Genomic DNA, 19,769 nt, shown 5'->3' on the forward strand with positions numbered 1-19,769 from the left:
ACTTCTCAACACTGTATTCCCTTCCCTAAGTTTCAATTTGCCAAAATATTAAAGTCTTAAAATTTTTATTTTCACCTTTAACTAAATATATACAAACACCTCTATACACAGTACAAGCCCTTAAGATAAAAATAGTTTGTCCTTGAGGATCCAATTTCTCATGTCTAATCGAAGTACACAAGGATTTACTGAAATCTTTGTCACATACTCAATACTCTCGCCTGTGGAAAGGATGAATGCAAGCAAGAATACTGAAGCTTAATCACTGTATCAATGCTGCCAGCTAGAACGTCACCACCTTTCTGGTAACACACCCTGGAGATTTTAAAAAACACTTTATTTAATAAAAGTTAAACATACAAAAACTGAAATTAACACATACCCTAAAAATCACCATCTTCCATTAATAGGAAGACACTTTACTATGCATATATTTGGCTTAAACTCAACTCAGGATACTGTGATGTTCACTTATACCAACAAATGCTGACAACTTGATCTAGTTAACAAAAATTACAAACTCCTCTACATGAACATAATATACAGGGAAATTCTGGTGAGATTAATGCACAAGAAATACAATAAATTTTTAATGATGAAACATTCAGTACTCTTGTTCATTAATTTAGCCTTGGGTGGGTTTTTTTTGTTTTTTTTTTTACAAAAATAGTATCTACACTGTATACAGGGCTATACATCAGCTTTTTGTTTTCTTATATAAACATTACACATCCAAAAAATGGTACCACTACCATAAGGGAAAGATCAACACAGGAAAAGCGCAAACATTTAAAAAAAAAAGAAGAAGAAGGGAAAAATAACCAAAACCAAAACCAGAAAACAACAAAAAGTCCTTAGAAAAGGAAGCTGGTCCTAAACATGGTTCTTACATGAAATTAAAACTCAATGAAAAAGTTTTAAGAGCTGGATCAATTTTAGAAACAGCCTAATAAGCTTAGGAAACAAATTATTAAGGAAAAAACTCAAAACAAAGTTTGAAATTTTAATCAAATTAACCTACTTTTAGGCTTCATTAGCAACAGCTAGGTTCAAGTTGAAGGAAAAAAAAAAAGATCTCTTTAGGTTGGTGTTTTGCCTTGCTGTTCCAGTGAATTACTACAGTGTGTGGCAAGTTCAAAGCATCTGAAAATTCCAGGTTAGGACTTTACAAAAAGTACACACCATCCATTAAGTAAGGGCCTGATATTTGGAAAATCAACAATTCATCTAAGTGCTGTATTTATGCAGCATCTATCTAGAAAAGTTGCTTTAGTCAACAAACTTGGAGGAAACTGGTAGCAGTAGCGAGAAGTTAATGAGTAGCAGTTACCAGACGCAAGCTCTTCGAGTTTCACTCTATTGAAGTCCAACAAGGACGGCAACGGCATCTTCCTTACTCATCTAACAAATAATTTACCTTTAGAAAAATATAAGGATAAAAAGGTAAATGTAAAGCCCTGCAGAGATGAAATCCAACAGTTCTTCTGATTATTGAGGCATCAAATGCCTGACATTGTATTTAGAGGTATCTTGATATTGTGTCATAGGTTTATCAGCAATTCCACAAGTTCCTACTCCAACTTTTCCGGTTACACTCTCAGGTGAAGCAAAAATACTCCTTTTTACCTAGTGGAAATGAAACAGAAACCATTCTGATTAATTTGGGGGTGAAAACCTTTCCAAAATACACTTAAGAAGTACAGTACACATAAAGGGAACTGGAATGCTCTTTTAAATAAAATCTACCAGTGATGCCCAGCATATAAAGCACGTTAACACAGCAGGTAGGGTTCATCATACTCCCTCTAAGTGGTATGTAAGGTAGCAAACAGTTTCTCAAACTTTAGTTTATAGAAGGGAAAACAATCTAGATCTTTTGTAATTTCTCATATAAACTCTCTCACTCATAGTGTTTCTACAAGAAAGACAGTGGCTAATGGAGATACTGTGCAATAAGCCAAACAGAAGATTAAAGAGGATTTTGAATTCAAGATCCAGTTATGTATTTCTTTAAACCTATGTATCTCCTTTTTCATTTTAAAGTTATTTTAATGACAATTACACTTTTCAAATTTATGAAATACGATGAAAGGATATACTAACCTGGCCTTTTTTGTTTTTAGAATAGGCTCTGTTGTTGAACTGTTGCCATTTAACCTTCTGGTCCTCTCTTTCCTGCTCAAGTTCTTTTATTCTCTGTGCTTTTTTCAAAGCTTTCTTCTTTTTATATTCACGCTGCTGGGCAATCATTTCTTTTCTGTGTGGATATAACAGTTAATGTCAACTCTTAAGATTTAACAGATGATTTCCTTAGAGATATTTAGCAGTACAAAAAAACAAACAAACAAAAAAAAGCAAAAAAAAAAAAAATCCATAATAAACTTAACACATCACATGAACAGAAGCACTAACACCAACACCACCAACCACCCAGTACTACTAAGAAATGTTATTTGAAATACACAGTATCCCTGGAAGCTTTCAAACCATATCTGTAATCTACTACCTACTCAAATACATTTTTTATTTATTTACTTTACATAGAGAAAGCAAGTGAGCGTGTGCAAGTGGGGGGGGGGGGGAGGAGCCAAGCGAGAGAGAGAAGCAGACTGCACTGAGTATGCGGAGCCTGACTTGGGATTTGATCCCAGGACCCCAAGATCATGACCTGAGCCAAAATCAAGAGTCGGTTGCTCAACTGACTGAGCCACCCAGGCATCCCCTCAAATCAAATATTTAAACTATGACTTTTTGATGTTTACACTGCTTTTGTCAAGTACATTTAGAAATGAATTTTAACATTAACAGCTGTCTAAACCTTTATCCATTTCTAAATGGACAGTTACCAAGTTTAATATGCTACACTTAGAAAAGAGATGCAGAGGTGCCTAGGTGGCTCAGTCGGTTAGGTGTCTGCGTTTGGATCAGGTCATGGTCCCAGGACTGATGGAGTCCCGCACTGGGATCCCTGCTCAGCAGGGAGTCTGCTTCTCCCTCTCTCTCTCTCTGCCTGCCGCTCCCCCTGCTTGTGCTCTCCCTCGATCATTCTCTCTCTCTCGATCATTCTCTCTCTCTCGAATAAGTAAAATCTTTAAAAATTAAAAAAAAAATTGTCTCTATTTCACCTTGACAGGAGAGCACAGGAGAATAAAGGAAAATCACAGCTTAAAATTCTTAAAAACAAAAACTGGGGTTTTTCAAAAACACTCCTCTATATAGGATCAGAGCCTAAAGCTCTCTCAATAATTTCTGCTGACTTTCAGTAATTTACATACTGACTTTCTCACCAAAAGGATGAAGAACGAGGTCTTTAAAAGAGAGGCAATATGATCTAGATGCCTATGCATCATATAATCACCACTAGGAAGCAAGGTTTGGGTTTTGAGTGTGGTTTTTTTTTTTTTTTACACCGATGTCAAAGACTAAAAAAAAATAGAGATGTTACAATGTTCTACAATCTGATATTCTCATCAGGATACTCAGGTGGTATAATTTTTCCAAGTTCAAATATATTTAAGTAGCAACTGAAGTTTTTTTTTTAAAGATTTTATTTATTTATTTGACAGACAGAGATCACAAGCAGGCAGAGAGGCAGGCAGAGAGAGAAAGGAAGGGAAACAGCCTCCCTGCTGAGCAGAGAGCCCGACGTGGGGCTCGATCCCAGGACCCTGAGATCAGGACCTGAGCCGAAGGCGCCACTGAGCCACCCAGGCGCCCCAAGTAGCAACTTAAGTTTTAAAAACCTGTGACAAATCCAAAAAAGAGAAAATTGGGGCAAATATGTGTAAGATAACCAACCATAATATTGTTAATTCTACCTCTTAAATACTATTCAAACCATACACTTCTCTCCTTCTACCGCTGCTCCCTGGGTTCAGGCCACATTACCTTACACCTGGATCACATCAGTAGCTGCCTTCCCTCTGCTGTCAGTGATTATTTGAAAGTTCAACTACGATGGCATGATATCTCCTCTATTTGAAATTCATCAGTGGCTGTCAAGCTCCTCATAATCTGGCCTTGACCTCTCTAACCTCGTCTCCTGTCAAACCACCCACTTTTTTTTTTTTTTTAAAGATTTAATTTATTCATTTGACAGACAGAGATCACAAGCAGGCAGAGAGGCAGGCAGAGAGAGAGGAGGAAGCAGGCTCCCCGCTGTGCAGAGAGCCCGACGTGGGGCTCGATCCCAGGACCCTGGGATCATGACCTGAGCCGAAGGCAGAGGCTTTAACCCACTGAGCCACCCAGGCGCCCCAAACCACCCACTTTTAAGCCCCAAGTGTTATTACCACAGGAATTTGTTTCTGTTACCTCCATGTTCTAATCTTGTTTTCTTTTTTAAAAGTTTTCTGAAAAGTTTTTTTTTTTTTAAAGATTTATTTGACAGAGAGACAAAGAGCACAAGCAGGGGGAGAGGGAGAAGCAGACTCCCCTCTGAGCAGGGAGCCCAATGTTGGGCTTGATCCCAGGACCCTGGGATCGTGACCTGAGCTGAAAGCTGATGCTTAACCGACTGAGCCACCCAGGCACCCCTGAAAGTTTTTTTAAAAACATTTCCTAAACTCTTATTCCATGTCAAGAACTGCGCTAGATGTTTTATATATGTTAACATTTAATCCTTATAACCCTACAATGGAGATATTATCAACCCTGTTTTACAAATAAGGAAAAAGTTAAGCAGTCTGCCCAAGGTCATACCTTTAAATTCATTCATTACCTGGCTAACTCCTTTTCAAATCTCCATTAAAAAAATTTTTTTTAAAGATTTTATATATATATAAAGATATATATATATAAATATTATATAGATAGATAGATAGATATACATATCTATCTATATATATAAAAAGAGCATGTACATGCACACATGCACGCACACACACCAGCAGGGGGAGTGGCAGAGGGAGAAGCAGGCTTCACCCTGAGCAGCGAGACCAAGGCAAGAGTTCAATCCCAGGACCCGGAGATGGTGACCTGAGCTGAAGGCAGCCGCTTCACCAACTGAGCCACCCACACACCAGATGTCATTTTCTCAGACATTTACTCTGATGACTGAAGTGCAGTTTAGGTATCTTTGCTCCCTTAAAGCACCCATTATGTTCCCCCTTCATAACTTCTGTATCAATTATTAAAGTTCTCCTTTAATTTTATGTATCGTTCTCTAGCCTATAAGCTCAATCAGGACAAGGCCCAAGCTGTGGAGTCTTCATTGTGGTAGAAACCCAACACCTGGCTCAATAAGAGGTACATAGTATCCTCTTAATAAATACACTGTATGCCTAAGTTGGCCTAGGCATATACAGACAGACAAAGTTGACCCTATACTGCTATCTTCAAAATAATGGTAAAGAGTATTATAACCTTTTTACCTTAACCTAGCCTGCCTGGATTCTACGTCAACTATCAAAGTGGGGAAGACTATACTTAAACTGCTCAAGTCAAAACCACTTACTTTGACATGGGTTTATTGCCACTGTCCTCCTTTGCCTTCCTTCCTTCTTCTACAGGCTTGAGGTTCAACAGCGGGGTCACTTCCGCATTGCCGTAGCCAGCAAAGGTGATGGCAGCGGTGCCGTTTTCTTCATCTATCTCCTCGATCTCCGCTTCGTAACACCTGTAAAGATATCATGACTGTAAGCAGGTGAGTAAAGGTTTGGTACTCAGCCTAAAAGACTTACACTGTAGAGCTTCAACTATTACTGGGTCTTAAACGGAACGTCTGTCATCAGTTGGCTCTTTAGTAAAGGTAATATAAAAGAGTGGTTGGAATTAGCCATCTACTATGAAAAAAAGGGATCCTAACCAAAATATTGTCAAGAAAGTCCTTATAGGCCTTTTAAATGTGCTTTAGTTGGTCTCTTTGAGAAACGGTATTTTTATATGAATAATTTAAGTGTGTATGTTTCACCTAAGTCTAAGGTAGCCAACCATTTACTAAATTTTCAATTTGAGGAAAATATTAAGATTATAAGCTACCCATTCATTTTCCTCTGCTTTTATTTTTCTCCCTTCAACTGCCCCAAAATGTAATCGAAAGCTAAAAACTAAACTGTATCAGTGGTAACCATCCAAGAATCAAATTGGCTCTACAAATCATATTGGCTACATAGAAGATTAAAACAGGGTAGTTCAAACTGAATAAAAACTTCTTACCATTGTGTTTTATTATTTCATGTTATAGTTAGAGTTTTTTTCTACACTTACTGTCCATCTTCACTCCAGATTGCCATACACTTGTCTCCCACTTTCCATGAATGAGTGGGCTGGGTAGAAGCAAAACTGTCTGAACTTGCAAGAGTTTCAGAAGGTTGAGTTGACAGAAGGTCTTTGGTTAGTTCTATAACTTCCTAAGAAGAAAAAACAAAAACCGTAATATTACTTTTATAATTCACTTATCACCTACTTTCAACAGGTTTTCAGTTTTTGATGACAACAGCTCTCACACCATATACCATTTATTAAGTACACTAAACATTTTTATTTGTAATTCATTAACAATACTATGATGTAGGTACTATGATTATCCTCAAAGAGAAACTAAGATACAATATTTTATATAGTGGTGGAACTAGGATTTAAACCCATACAGTTGCCTTTCAACTTATTAACCTCAAATACTAACAAACAAGGGTAGACCTGGCCTTATACCATGCATTATTTCTTTTTTCAAAAGAAAAAAGCCCCACTCAATGTGGGGCTTGAACTCCCAGCTCTGGTATCAGGAGTCACCTGCTCTACTGACTGAGCCATCAAGGTACCCCTATCATTTAGTATTTCTAAGTACCTACTTTAGCTACATAGATCTAATATGAGAAATAGTCAATTATGAAGGACTAAACTAGGCTCAAGATCACTTTTTTCTCCTATCTTGTCACATATATTTCATGCACCTGGACTGTTTTACAGGGCATTAGTATTAACTCTCTAGCCAACATGTTCTTCCCCACCCCTGTCCAAACAAAACAAAATAAAACAAAACAAAACCCAAACCTTTTGAAGCAGCCTTATTAGTAATAAAAATGTTCCTGCTCATACATATTTGTACTAAAATTCTATAGGCACATATAAAAAGCCAGTAGTCTTCCTATTCATTAATTGTAAAACTTACCCCCCCCCCCGTCTATGTAAGTAAATTACCAGGTTAGATTTTAAATATTCTATAAAGCACGTTAGCACAGCTTCATTTAGAAGGGAAAAATAAAATAAATGTAACACACAGGGAGGCAATACCTTCCTGTGTGGCAAGTACTTTTTCTGTTTCAGGCTTATACTTACTGGCTTTGTTAAAGGGTGCTCGGTAGGGTTGGTTAAAAAACTTTAATAGCATGAACTGATAAAACTGTGCTACCTATTTACTATATTTTACTCTGATGAAGACCTATGTAATGCAGCTCCGTATCTGATTTATTTTAAAAACTTGCATACCTGCGCCCACAGTTGCATATAAAATACCTTAATACATCACACTGTGTTTTAGGAGAAAATGTAGCAAAGTTAAACTCTATACTGAGTTTCTTATGGCTCCCATTGAAGTTTTATAATGGTAGTTTTGGTTCAGTAACCAAGAAATTACATATTAGCTTTCTCCTAAAGATTCTAGATCTTCATGGCTATTTTTGAAAAACTAATATTGAGCCTTCGAAAGAAAAAGAAAAAAGGAATATTAATAAGCCCTTGGGAGAAAGGCCATTTTTGTGAATTAAAAAACTAAAAAACTAGACTAACTCAGATTTGAGTTAAAAACTCAGTAGAGTAGTATCTTTAATGAGATTTTATTAGGTGCCAAAGAGCCATTTAAATATCTTTTTATTAGACAATCCTTTGCAATAAAGCAAAGAACTTCCACATAAACACATAAATAGATCACGTACTATACAAAAAAGGAGAGTAAATTATCCAGTCTTGTTTTTAGTCAACCACTATTAGGGCCAAGAATCTAGTAAGAATCTAGTAAGCCTGACTCAAGAGCCCATATAAACCCTATCATTAAACATTTAACTAAAGCACAAACATGATTTCTATATTTGTAGGTCTCAGATTTAAAACTCTACCTCTCTTAGCATAGAGCATCTTGCCATTTTATTTTCACAAGGAAATACATTTTAACCAAAGGGTCCTGAAAAGCTGTGCATGTTAAAATTTTCAGAGGCCTGCACTGAAGTGACACTTTTAAAAAACCGAAAGCATTTATCTCTAATAGTCCTTTCATTTTGCCATGTTTCATAAACCCCTCCCAACAAACTATGAAGACCCTTCTCAATGTTTTCTTTACATGTGCATACGGACCAAAGTATTAGAGAAACTATTTTATGTATGAGGGGGTTCTTAAAGGTACATACCATTAATTACTTTTCCTCCCCCAAGTCTGAGTTCTGAAACTGCTCCTTCATCGACAGATGGGCAGCAGTTACAGTAATCGGCAATTCCAGGAAGCATCAGATGTTGTGATCTACATATCAGCAGGTCAAAGGGTGCACTCAAGCACTCTGCTTACTGAAGGAAGGCGTTTCGGGGATGCAGAGAGCCACTGTAATATATGAGACAAGTGACTTGACCCCTGCCTCCTTTAGAACCAGTTTATTCAGCAAAACAGCCTAATAAATTGACTATTTTTGTGATTATCACAGACTGCCTGGGGAGCTAGTCAGGTAGCTAGCCTAGATCTTACTATATCCACTTTTTTAGGTGAAAAAAGGCAATTAGGACTTCAGCAGATTAATGTGCTGCCTGCTGTGTTAACTTTATTCTATATGAAAGACAGTACATAGAAAAATAAACATAGACGCCTTACTGGCAAAATGAAGTCACTGAAAAAATGCAGAAAAGCATTTTGTTATAAATGAAAGGGCAAACAAATTCGTAACCAGGGTAAAGACATTCCACTAAAGGAACACAAAACAAAGGAGGCCACAAACTCAGTCATCAGTCTGAACAAGTATTCAGCAAATATAAAAGGCAGAATTAAATATCAAAGGCATGAGGTATATACCCCAGAAAACAGAGAAAAGATAAAACGGAAAAATATTTTTTAAAAATCCATGATAAAACAAGAAGCTCTAACTGTAATCAATGGAGACAACAATCGGTAGATGGAAGCAGATATCCAACACTTTTCAAAACGTTATCTAATCTTTAATGATGCCTTCTATCTTTGAGTAATTTTCAGTTCAAAAAAGACCTGTATCTAGCAAACAGACATGGAAAATTTGTTTTCATGACGAAATAAGAGGAAAAGAAACTGTGATCAAGACTGGTCAGGAAAAACATTCTGTATTATTATCTGAAGTTTCAGAACTTAGCTTCTAAATCTGTGCTATCCAATATGGTAGTCACAAGTGGCTACTTAAAAAAAATTAAAAATTCAGTTCTTCAGCTACCCCAGCCATATTTCAAACATTCAGTAGTCCCTACTAGCTACGGGACAACAGAGTAGATATAATACATTTTCATCACAAGACAAAGTTCTACTGGACAGTGCTGTTCTAAATGGTTGTAGAAAAGATGATACTTCACAGATCAATGACCACCAGGTCATTATTAACTGAACCCTAAGAAGGACATTTATGTGCTTACTACAATGCCTACCACTAGAGTCTCTCTTCCTACAATACTTCCACTAAAGATCATGTCACAGTAAGGCAATTCTGCCTAGTCTCTTGACAGTTTATTCCAGAAATATTAAAAGAAAAAAAAACCCTCACAATGTTTTAATCTTCACTCCCAACTTCCCCTCTACCAGTTCCATACATATCCTTCTTCCAACTGCCCAGGAAGCAATATACCTAGTATCAACAATGTTTTATTTTCTTCAAAGAAAAAAAAGACTGCTTTTAAGCTAGTAGAAGAAGATGCATGCCAGAATTTCTCTTTGAGGTAAACAGAAAATTGGTCTGGGAGTGGGAGAAATTGCTCCCCAAACATCTTTTTAGTATTGGCTAGCACTCTCAAATTCACTGGCCTGACTTCTACATACTGAAGAGGGGTCCTGGTTTTCTGTGTTTTCAAAAATTACATACTATTGCAATTTCAGGCAAGTTTATCCTAATTTCACAATTTGAACCTGAAAATACTCATTTTAATTATGCCCAGATAAACTCTTTCAAAGTCCTGTATCTGGATCCTATTTCAAATAAGTCTCATTTATTTGCAGTTCTAGTAACTCTAAAATATTAATTTTATTGGGCAAGAGGATGATAAAGGGAGGGAAAGGATTTAGATAAAGATGATTCTAGTTTGGTACTGAATCAGTAAAGAAAAATCACCAAATCAAAACACATTTTAAAACTTTCAAAAAATCAGGTTCAAAAATCTTAAGTTCTCAAATTTATTAAAATGAAATGATACATATGTATAGATATACAGTATTTTTATTAATCAACCTTGTGTTCTGAAAAGCAACAGACATGTACTATATGGTTTTATGCTTGTTTTGAAACCCCAAGTGCAGGTTTTAAAAAGGCAAGTTTCATACCTACTGAATTTTCCCATGACAAACAAAACAAATTAAGATATTTCCACACCCATTCAATTTAACTTCAACAAGTGTCAGCAACTACAATGTAAAATCTAGCCTTAAATTCAAATATTACGTAACATGTATGCAGAAAACAAGTATCTCTTTAGATATCTTTATGTATTTTTAATACAAGGTGTTTACCTGCTAGCTTTGAAACACACACACACACACACACACACACACACTCCATGATTTTTCAAAGAACCTTGTGACATTAAAAAGACTCTTAACCAGGTTATATTTTTCTCATTGTTTTCATCATTTATAAAATGCTTCTACATTTGTTTTTTTCTAATACCAGTATAGGTAACATTTAATTCCATGTGTTTTCTTTTAGCTACTTCTCAGATTTCCTTTGCCAGATCTTTAAAAATAAAAGCACTCTCCATTGTAAAATTATATGTACCTCTTCTCTAGGTTTGACAGAGACTTAATTCAAATATTTTTAAAAATTGTGTGAACATACAAGATTTACATAAGAACAATGCTTTACTCATTCTGATGCATACGACTGAGGAAGCAACCCTACCACTGCGAGCCATGCACCCTGTGCACATACACACGCATGTGCACATACACATGCACACACGGGAGGAAAGGAGAAGAAACACTCCCCTCCAAATGGTGCTTTGGCTTCTAAGCAATAAATCATTTGAAAAACAGAGAAATACTTTTTCCAAGCGATGTAACTATTAGTGTCCTCTTATACTTACTTGTAAATCTTTCTTTAATTTTAGCAAATCTTCATTTTCTCCGTTTCCGGACAATGCAGCTTCGACTTGCTGGAGTTGAGCTTTGTAGCTTGCCAGCTGCTTTGCTAGATCCTCTGACATCTGGGGGAAAATAAAAAGGGTAAGACCAGGAAAACAACCAAAAACACCATAAAAAAATAATTTCCTGTCTGCCTGACTTAATCCTTACCAGTTTTGCTCCCAACTCCTTAATATAATTCATTGCTGCAACTTAACTCATTACCATTACCTTTACTCTTAGTTCTGAGGAAAGCTGTGAGTCAAATCCAAGCTTCAAGGGAATGGATTCCGCAGATTATAAACTTTTTTGGGGTTTCTGTGTGGAATTTATCGGACAACAACTAAGGCAAAAGGGAAAAGGAGAATTTCTAATCTTCTTTAAACTCCTGTAACACGGAAGACACTGTATTTGGCTCAATTAACAAGGTTACATCTTCGCCGGGAAAAATTTTTAAAAAGCACTAACCTGCTGGAAAAAATCGAGATTTAAGAAGAAAATATCTCTAAACCCTAACGCAGACTTCCAAAACAAAATATATATGACTTTTGGACTAACCACATAGATGATAATCTCTACATGAACTATTAATTGGTAAGTGTGCTCAGAAGCTCTTCTCCAGAGCAAAAATGTTTCACCGGGTCACTTAAAATACTGCCGATGCGGCGTCTTCATTAAAGAAAACGGCACAACCGCTGGCCCGTTTAGGCATTCTAAGGAGCGTGCCTTTCACCCAACCTGCCTCATTCTTTTCCGGAAAATAAGATATACCGGAATCCTTTCTCGGTTTGTCCAGACCACACGCGGGGGTTCCGAGGGCCCTTCTCTGTCTTACAAGTCCCGTCCAACCACAGCCTGGAATTTGGAAGGGCTCCAAAGGGGCTCGAGTTAAGCCAGGCACCCAACACCTCCAAGCCCGCCACAACCAGACCTCGGAATTCAAACACAAGCTCCAGAGAAACGGAAAACAAACGGAGCCTCCGGACCCCGGCAGCGTCGGAGCCTCACACCCCCAAACGCGCGCCGCAGGGAACCGCCGGGGCTTCCTCAGGCGGCCTCCCCATCCCTACCCCACCCGACCGGTTTCCCGGCTTAGCCCCGGTCGTCGCCACCGTACAGAGGTCCTGGCCGCGTTCGGGGCCCCTCAGGGACCAGCTCTGGGGGGGCAGAAGAGGCCGGGCCCCTAAGACTCTTGCCGGCGCCCAGGCCTCTCCAACGCGGCCGGCTCCTCGGCCTCAGGCCTCGGCTTCAACTAGGGAGAGGACGAGGCCCCGAGGCCCTGCTCTCGCCCTCGCCGGCTTCGTTACCTTGTGTGGGGCTGGGGGCAGGGCGACAGGAAGGGGTCGGGGCAAATGAGCCCAGTAGTGGCGGCGGCAACAGCGGCAGCAGCTGCAGTAGGAAAAATCTCCGCGGTAACAACAAGGCGACTCTGTCCGAAATGGGAGAACTTGGCCGGCGATGGGGGGGGAGGGGAAGAAAGCCGGGCACTGGAAGGAGGAAAAGACAGAAGCGGGTCAAGTCTCGCGAGAGGTTAAAAGCCTCGCGAGACGTCGCCCTACCCACGTGATTCCTCGCTGTCGCTGCGCGGCCCACCCTTGCGTTAGGGACGCGGAGTGGGCGGAGCTTCCTAGAAAGGAAATGGCGTAGCTGGGTTGCGCCAGGCGCCGGATGTAGGTTTGTGTTATCCCGATTTCGGATGTGAGTGCAGAGTCCTTGACTTCTTTGGGAGTGGGTGTTGTTGGGCCCTTCGTGAAGTTCTCAGCGGAGTAACCGCATTTTCCTTCTAAGACTAGCGGTGCTGGGAGGTGGGAGGAACGGAGTTTTAAAGCAGCGAGCATACTAGCGGTTGGTTCCCAAGATGTGGTTCCCGCAACTCCTGTGTCACCATCGCGCGGTAACTTATTACAAGTGCAGATTCTCCCCTCCCACTCCAGACCTCCTGACTCAAACTCGAGGTGGCTCAGCAGCCTGGTTTAACACGCGCCGCAGGTGATACCAATATCTGCTCAAGTTTTAGAGCCATCGCTTTATATAGTAAGAGAAGACTTAGTAGCAATAAAAAGGTAATTGTGGCAGAACCTGTTGGAGCGAAGGTTGATTTATTTAAAACCTATTTTGTTAGACCCTGCTTGGTTTTAATAGCGTAAATTATATAGGTTAATCTCCCCTGATAGGAAACAATCTCCAGGTTATGTTGTCTTGAACGATAAGCAGAGTGAGGTGAATACTTTATGTTTAAAAAGAAATGTATGTGGGGCGCCTGGGTGGCTTAGTGGGTTAAAGCCGCTGCCTTCGGCTCAGGTCATGCATGATCCCAGGGTCCTGGCATCGAGCCCCACGTCGGGCTCTCTGCTCCGCAAGGAGCCTGCTTCCTCCTCTCTCTCTGCCTGCCTCTGTGCCTACTTGTGATTTCTCTCTCTGTGTCAAATAAATAAAATCTTAAAAAAAAAAAAACAAAAAGCAATGTATGTTTGTAATAATATATATTCTCTGGGCAGATGCATAAACCTGTCTAGAGATTTGGAATAGAAGCCAAATGTTTTCACTGGTTATATTTTTCACTGTTTACCCTTTCCAAATTTTTCCATACATATATCATTTTTTCCAATGAAAAATATGAAATCCTGTGACAGGGGCTACATGAATACCTGGAAGGAACCTTCTTTAGGGGGTCGGGGTATGTTGCTGGACCCCTAAGAAGGCCCTCCTCTCAGATGGGCTCTTTTGGACTGTGGCATCTTGCTCTGATGCCCTCTTGCTTTTTTGAAGGGACCTTCCCTTCCCTAAATACACAGACGTAAATGGAAACTAGATTACGTTTGTGATCTTTGGTGTGGCAATTTGGAAGAACTGAAATGCTGCAGAGGGCAGCAGTGTGTAGCTAGAATTAAGAGTCAAAACAGACCAGAAAGGATGTGCTTCCTTAACATGGTAGAAGTTTGTTCAAATATAATGTAGTTTTTAAAAACTGCACTTATTATAATTGTGTATTTAAAGAACAAGTGCCAGGAAGATCTTCCTTGAATATAAGGTATATTTTGCAGTTGTGTAAAAATCTTTCACTTAAGGGAACTTTTTTTTGTTTGTTTATTTATTTCAGTAATCTTTACACCCAGTGAGGGGCTGAACTCACAACCCTGAGATCAAGAATTGCATGCTCTTCCGACTGAGCCAGCCAGGCACCCCTCAAATAGGAGAACTCTTAATGAACCACCTCCAGACAGAGAGGAAAGTATTTATTATAAGCTCATGTATGGATTTCTATATCATCTTGATAGCTTTTATTTTCAGGTTTGCTTTTAATCTCTAACTCCTCTGTACAACATGGATTGTATTTGGTGGGGAAAAAACAATATAGTTTTAATTTTAATTCTCATAAAGAAATAAGTTGTATATACCAGATGACATTCTAAGTGCTTCACATATACTCATTTAATTTCACAGTGGTTCAAAAGCTATTAGAGACAAAATTGGAGCAAGTATAAACTTTGACTAAGAGTGATGCTTCAAATAAATGTTCAGACTTACCACCTTCACTGAGTGTGAAAATCTACTCAGTGTCTAATTTTTCTTAAAATGTTCTCATTCAAATTTGATCATGCTTATTCTTCAAAAAGAGCAGTATCAAAAACCTCTAGTTTTAAAACCTGGCATCTATTTTATTGAAACCTAGTAGGTAAATAACATTTGAAGACTCCTAATTGTTATTAGAATATAAGCTATTGCCTTTAATTACTAAAGAAAATTAAAATATAGCAGCTTCTTTTGGAAATGTGCCAACCCACTGCAGAGTACAAGAGTATGCAACAATTTATTGGTTAAATGATAGATTGAAAGATTTATTTATTTAAGAGAGAGTGAGAATGCGTGTAGAGGTGGGGCGGGGGGGGGAAGAGCAGAGGGAGAGGAACAAGCTGACTCCACTGAGTGTGGGACCTGACTCAGGGCTTCATCCCAAGACCCTGAGACCATGACTTGAGCCAAAATCAAGAGCCAGTCGCTCAAATGATGAAGCAACCCAGGAGCTCCAAGAGATTACATCTTTATTTAGTTTAACTTTTATTGCCTTCCCTCCTGACTAAAAGTAGGACCAGATTTGCCCACATTTTTTGCGATCTTGACAAATGCCTAAGATGATGAATTAGAGATGTGTATATCATCATAATAACTGCTTGTACCTTTGCCCTCTTTAGTCATAATAGGTGTTTTGAATGTTTGCATGGAGAGTTGCCACAGGGCAAGCTACTGGCTTTTTGTACTTATTGAGTGTTTTTGCACACAGTGGATTGAAAATATACCCTGAGGTGATTCTTGGGTGTCATCATTCATTTAAAGGTGACGGAAAAACACCCTTAAATGGATGCTGTCCAGTGCAGGTGCTTATCAGTCATAGCCGTCTGGCTTGTCCACTTTTATTTGCACCGCCTTGCTTGTCTCAGGATGTGCATTTTCAGCTATTTCTGTGTTTTACATGTACCACTAAAGAACTGAAAACATACCACCAAAAAGAGAAAGCAGGATTCCTTCAGTTTGAAAAAGATTATAACCTAAGTCTTTACAGGGATCAGAAATGGCAGTCATTCAAAGTTCTTTAGACATATTTAGAAATGGTGTTTAATAATAGTCTTATGTGTATTCTTAGTGGGATATACTCTGAGGGCAAAAAGCACAACAACAACAAAAAAAAATCTCAGATGTCACAGATTTATTCTAATAGTACTATTGGCAATGCAACTTTGAAACTTTTTAGGTCTACTATAAAGTGAATAATACATGTTAGAAATCTAGGAGAAAAGAAATGAAAAATATAAAATAAAAGAAGGTTTAGGGGGAAGGTCTCTGATGTTAAATTTGAATTAGGGTTTATTTGTGTATATTTCTTAGAAGAATATATATAATTTCTCCCAATGGAGGGTCCCCATATCTTGATATCTAGATCCCTTTCTCCACAAAAGAAACCGTATTTCTTGGAGAAATGGTTGTTTTCAGGTCTGAGGCCCAGAAAATACAAAAGTACAAAGGTGAGCCTCGGTTACCTTGCCAGAAAGCAAGGAAGTACCCCCAAAACTATAGGATTAAGTGAAGGGTCACAGAATCAAGTTTGACTCCTTTGGCCAAATGTGAGTCAAGCTGGGCTAAACAGAATAATGACTATGATAGATGAGCAAAGCATTGAATACATTTTTAAAGTTCCTAAGTCTAGGGGCGCCTGGGTGGCTCAGTGGGTTAAGTCGCTGCCTTTGGCTCAGGCCATGATCTCAGGGTCCTGGGATCGAGTCCCGCGTCGGGCTCTCTGCTCAGCAGGGAGCCTGCTTCCCTGTCACTCTCTTTGCCTGCCTCTCTGCCTACTTGTGATCTCTCTCTGTCAAATAAATAAATAAAATCTTAAAAAAAAAAAAATAAAGTTCCTAAGTCTAGAGTGATACTCAGAATCAAGGGTGAGAGAAGGGTTTTTTTTTTCTTTGTAGGAGAATGCCAGCCAGTACCTACTGAATAATACAAGTGGGATAATACAAGTGGAAAAATCTGTGCAGTCCCTAATAATTGAGGTAAAGATCATCAGTAGATGCTAGAATCTGTCTTTAAAAGGAAGTAGGGAAAAGGGGATGTTTGCAGTGTCACAGTATCACCCCCACAGATTACTTAATTATAAAGTAATTAACGTAGTGATCACACTTAGCACCGCTAATAGTGAACAACCTGACTTTATAGGCCTTTTGATTTGATGCAACAGCATCCCCAATGAAAGAACTCTGCCCAAAATGCTTAACCTAAATATAATCAAGCCTTTTGATCCAAATTTCTGTCTATAGGAACTAGAGATAGAGGAACAGAGAAAATGACCCCGAGAGAAGATTCTGATCCAGAATATGAAACATTCTATAAGAAAATGCCTAAATTCTTCAAAAAGGTCAGTGTCGTTAAAAAGAGTGGGGGAAGGATGCTTGGGTGGCTCAGTTGGTTAAGCTTCTGACTATTGATTTTGGCTTAGGTCATGATCTGAGGTTGTGAGATGAGGAGTCCTGTGTCAGGCTCTATGCTAGCTGGGAGGCTGCTTAAGATTCTCCCTCTCCCTCTGCCCCTTCCCACCACACACACTTACACACACACTTAAACACACATACACACACACACACACACACACACACACACACAAAGTGGGGTACTTCTAGATCAAGAAACAAAAGACCAAAAGACTTAACAATAATTGCAATGAGTAAATCTTGATTGGGTCTTGGTTTGAAAAAGCTATAAAAGAAATTTTGAGGATACTTTAGAAAATTTGAATATGGACTGGGTATTAGATGGTATTGTATTATTGTTAACTTTATTGAGTGTGAAATTTACTTAAGTTGCTAGAAGAATGACCTGTTCAGGTATTTAGGGATAAAGTAGCATACATCTGTAATTTATCTTTAAATGGTTCAGCCAAAACAATTGTGTGAAATTTCATAAAAATCATATGGGTGTGAGGATGAACATATGTGTATATATATGTATATAGATGGCCTTCTGTGTATATACACACACAGTAGTCTCCCCTCATCTACATTGTGGGGGAGCATATGTTCCAAGACCCCCAGTGGATGCCTGAAACTGCAAATAGTACCAAACCCTATATATACAACTTTTTCCTATCTATGACATACCTATGACAAAAGTTTAATTTATAAATTAGGCACAGTAATAGATTAAAAGTAATAAATAATAAAATAGAACTGTAACAATATACCATAATAGGGGCACCTGTGTGGCTCAGTTGGGTAAGCATCTGACTCTTGGTTTTGGCTCAGGTCATGCTATCAAGGGCATGAGATGGAGCGCCATATTGGGCTCCAGGCTCAGCTCAGCATGGAGTCTGCTTGAGATTCTCTCTCCTCTCCCTACCCCTCTCTCCCCCTCTCTCCCTCTGCGCTTTCCATTGGCACCTGCATGCATATTCTCTCTCTCAAATAAAGTCTTTAAAAAACAAACAATACCCAATAATAAAAGTTACCTGACTGCTGTCTCTCAAAATATCTTCTTGTACTGCACTCACCCCCTCTTGTGAGGACGTGAGATGATAAAATAACCTGTGCGATGAGATGAAGTGAGGTGAATGACATGGCATTGTGACACAGTGTCAGGCTTCTCTTGACTATACCTCAGGAGAGGATCACGTACTTGTTGACTGCGGGTAATTGAAACCATGGAAAGTGAAACTGCAGATAAGAAGGGACTGACGTGTATGTGTACATGTTTATGTGTACGTGTGTAGATACCTATATGTATACTTACAGAAGTGTGTGTGTGTATGTGTGTGTATGAAGAGAAGGAATTAAAATGTGGCAAGATGTTAATGGTCATCGTAGAAGATATATGTGTTCATTCTACTAATCTTTCAACTTTTCTGTATGTTTCAAATTTTTCAAAATAAAAAGATGGAGAAAAGTATTCAGAAACTAGCTAGAATGGTTTTAGGTGGTAGCGTGTGTGTGTGTGTGTGTGTGAGAGAGAGAGAGAGAGAGAGAGAGAGAGAAATGGTGGGGGTGGATCATTGAGAGGGTCTCTAGGAACAGCTCAGAGGTAATATGAGAGATCACAGAAGCATATGTGATTGTCAGAAACAACAGGCTGTAGAAAGCCGTATGGGTCAAGATCTAGCAGGAAGGTGTGGGCAGTGGAGGCCAAAGCAGTCAAAGGAGCTCTTTGAAGGCCAGGAAGGAAGGCATGAGAATGAATTACTTTGACTTCCCCACATGCAGGAGAGATCCAATGGGCCTTGTCCTCTGATGTGGTGACAGGAGCTTTTTTCATTTTTTTGGCCCTCTTTGGCTTTCTCATATAACAGTCTCTAGTGGTAGTCTTAAGATGGTCTTAAACTCAGAGTTAATTGGATTCATCTGCATCACAGTCCCTGAAAATACCATCTTTATCTGTTTCCCACCCCCCTGTTCACATTGATTATCTATCTTAGAAAAAGCTTAGTTATGGAAGAAACCTGGAACATTCTAGGAAAGCCTAGAACATTCTATATCACCTTCAATACACAGTGGGTAATAGAACAATCTTTTTTTTTTTTTCCTTTTGAGAGAGAGAGAGACAGAACATGCATGAGCATGGCGGCAGAGGGGAGCTGGGGAGAGGGAGAAGCAGACTCCCTGCTGTGCAGGGAGCCCCACATGGGGCCCAGTCCCTGGACCCTGAGATCATGACCTGAAGGCAGACACTTAACCAACTGAGCCACCCAGGAGCCCCCACCCTTTTTTTGAGGATACTTACATCAAACAACCTGGGTGGCTCAGGTCTACGAACCCAGATGTAAATAGGAAAAAGGAGACAGTTAACACAACTTCTTCCCAGAAGCCAAAATAAGCCCCAGAATTTGCCCCATGAAAACTAGTGGCCCGTAGCTTGATATGATCGCATTTAGCCATTTTATTGACATAATGTCAGCGGTTGAAAAAAAGTACTATTCCATGGAGGTTTCAATGCTCAAAGAATCCGTTAGGTGGCAGTG

General features: G+C 39.1%; 1 protein-coding gene and 1 long non-coding RNA gene across 3 annotated transcripts in view; one reads left to right on the forward strand and one right to left on the reverse strand.

Moving 5' to 3' along the window:
- Positions 1-318: 318 nt before the first annotated feature.
- SMNDC1 (survival motor neuron domain containing 1) lies at positions 319-12,767 on the reverse strand. 2 transcript variants are annotated; one of them, XM_059398544.1, is made up of 6 exons: positions 12,577-12,767; positions 11,233-11,352; positions 6,208-6,350; positions 5,456-5,617; positions 2,104-2,257; positions 319-1,626 (listed from the first exon to the last, which is right to left on the reverse strand). In XM_059398544.1, the coding sequence occupies exons 2-6, from the start codon at positions 11,350-11,352 to the stop codon at positions 1,489-1,491; spliced, it is 717 nt and encodes a 238-aa protein (XP_059254527.1). In that variant the 5' UTR covers positions 12,577-12,767; the 3' UTR covers positions 319-1,488. The 2 variants fall into 2 exon arrangements, with proteins under 2 accessions (XP_059254527.1, XP_059254528.1); XM_059398545.1 differs by lacking the exon at positions 12,577-12,767 and adding an exon at positions 8,343-8,530 and having other exon boundaries at positions 11,233-11,320.
- Positions 12,768-16,730: 3,963 nt separating this feature from the next.
- The window catches only part of LOC132016771 (uncharacterized), a 45,196-nt gene continuing 42,157 nt past the window's right edge, over positions 16,731-19,769 (forward strand). The window contains exons 1-2 of the long non-coding RNA XR_009403980.1: positions 16,731-16,818; positions 17,083-17,180. This is a non-coding gene — a long non-coding RNA (uncharacterized LOC132016771). The remainder of the gene's footprint in view (positions 16,819-17,082; positions 17,181-19,769) is intronic.

This window comes from Mustela nigripes, chromosome 4 (genome assembly GCF_022355385.1).
Source record: "Mustela nigripes isolate SB6536 chromosome 4, MUSNIG.SB6536, whole genome shotgun sequence".
NCBI lineage: Eukaryota > Metazoa > Chordata > Mammalia > Carnivora > Mustelidae > Mustela > Mustela nigripes.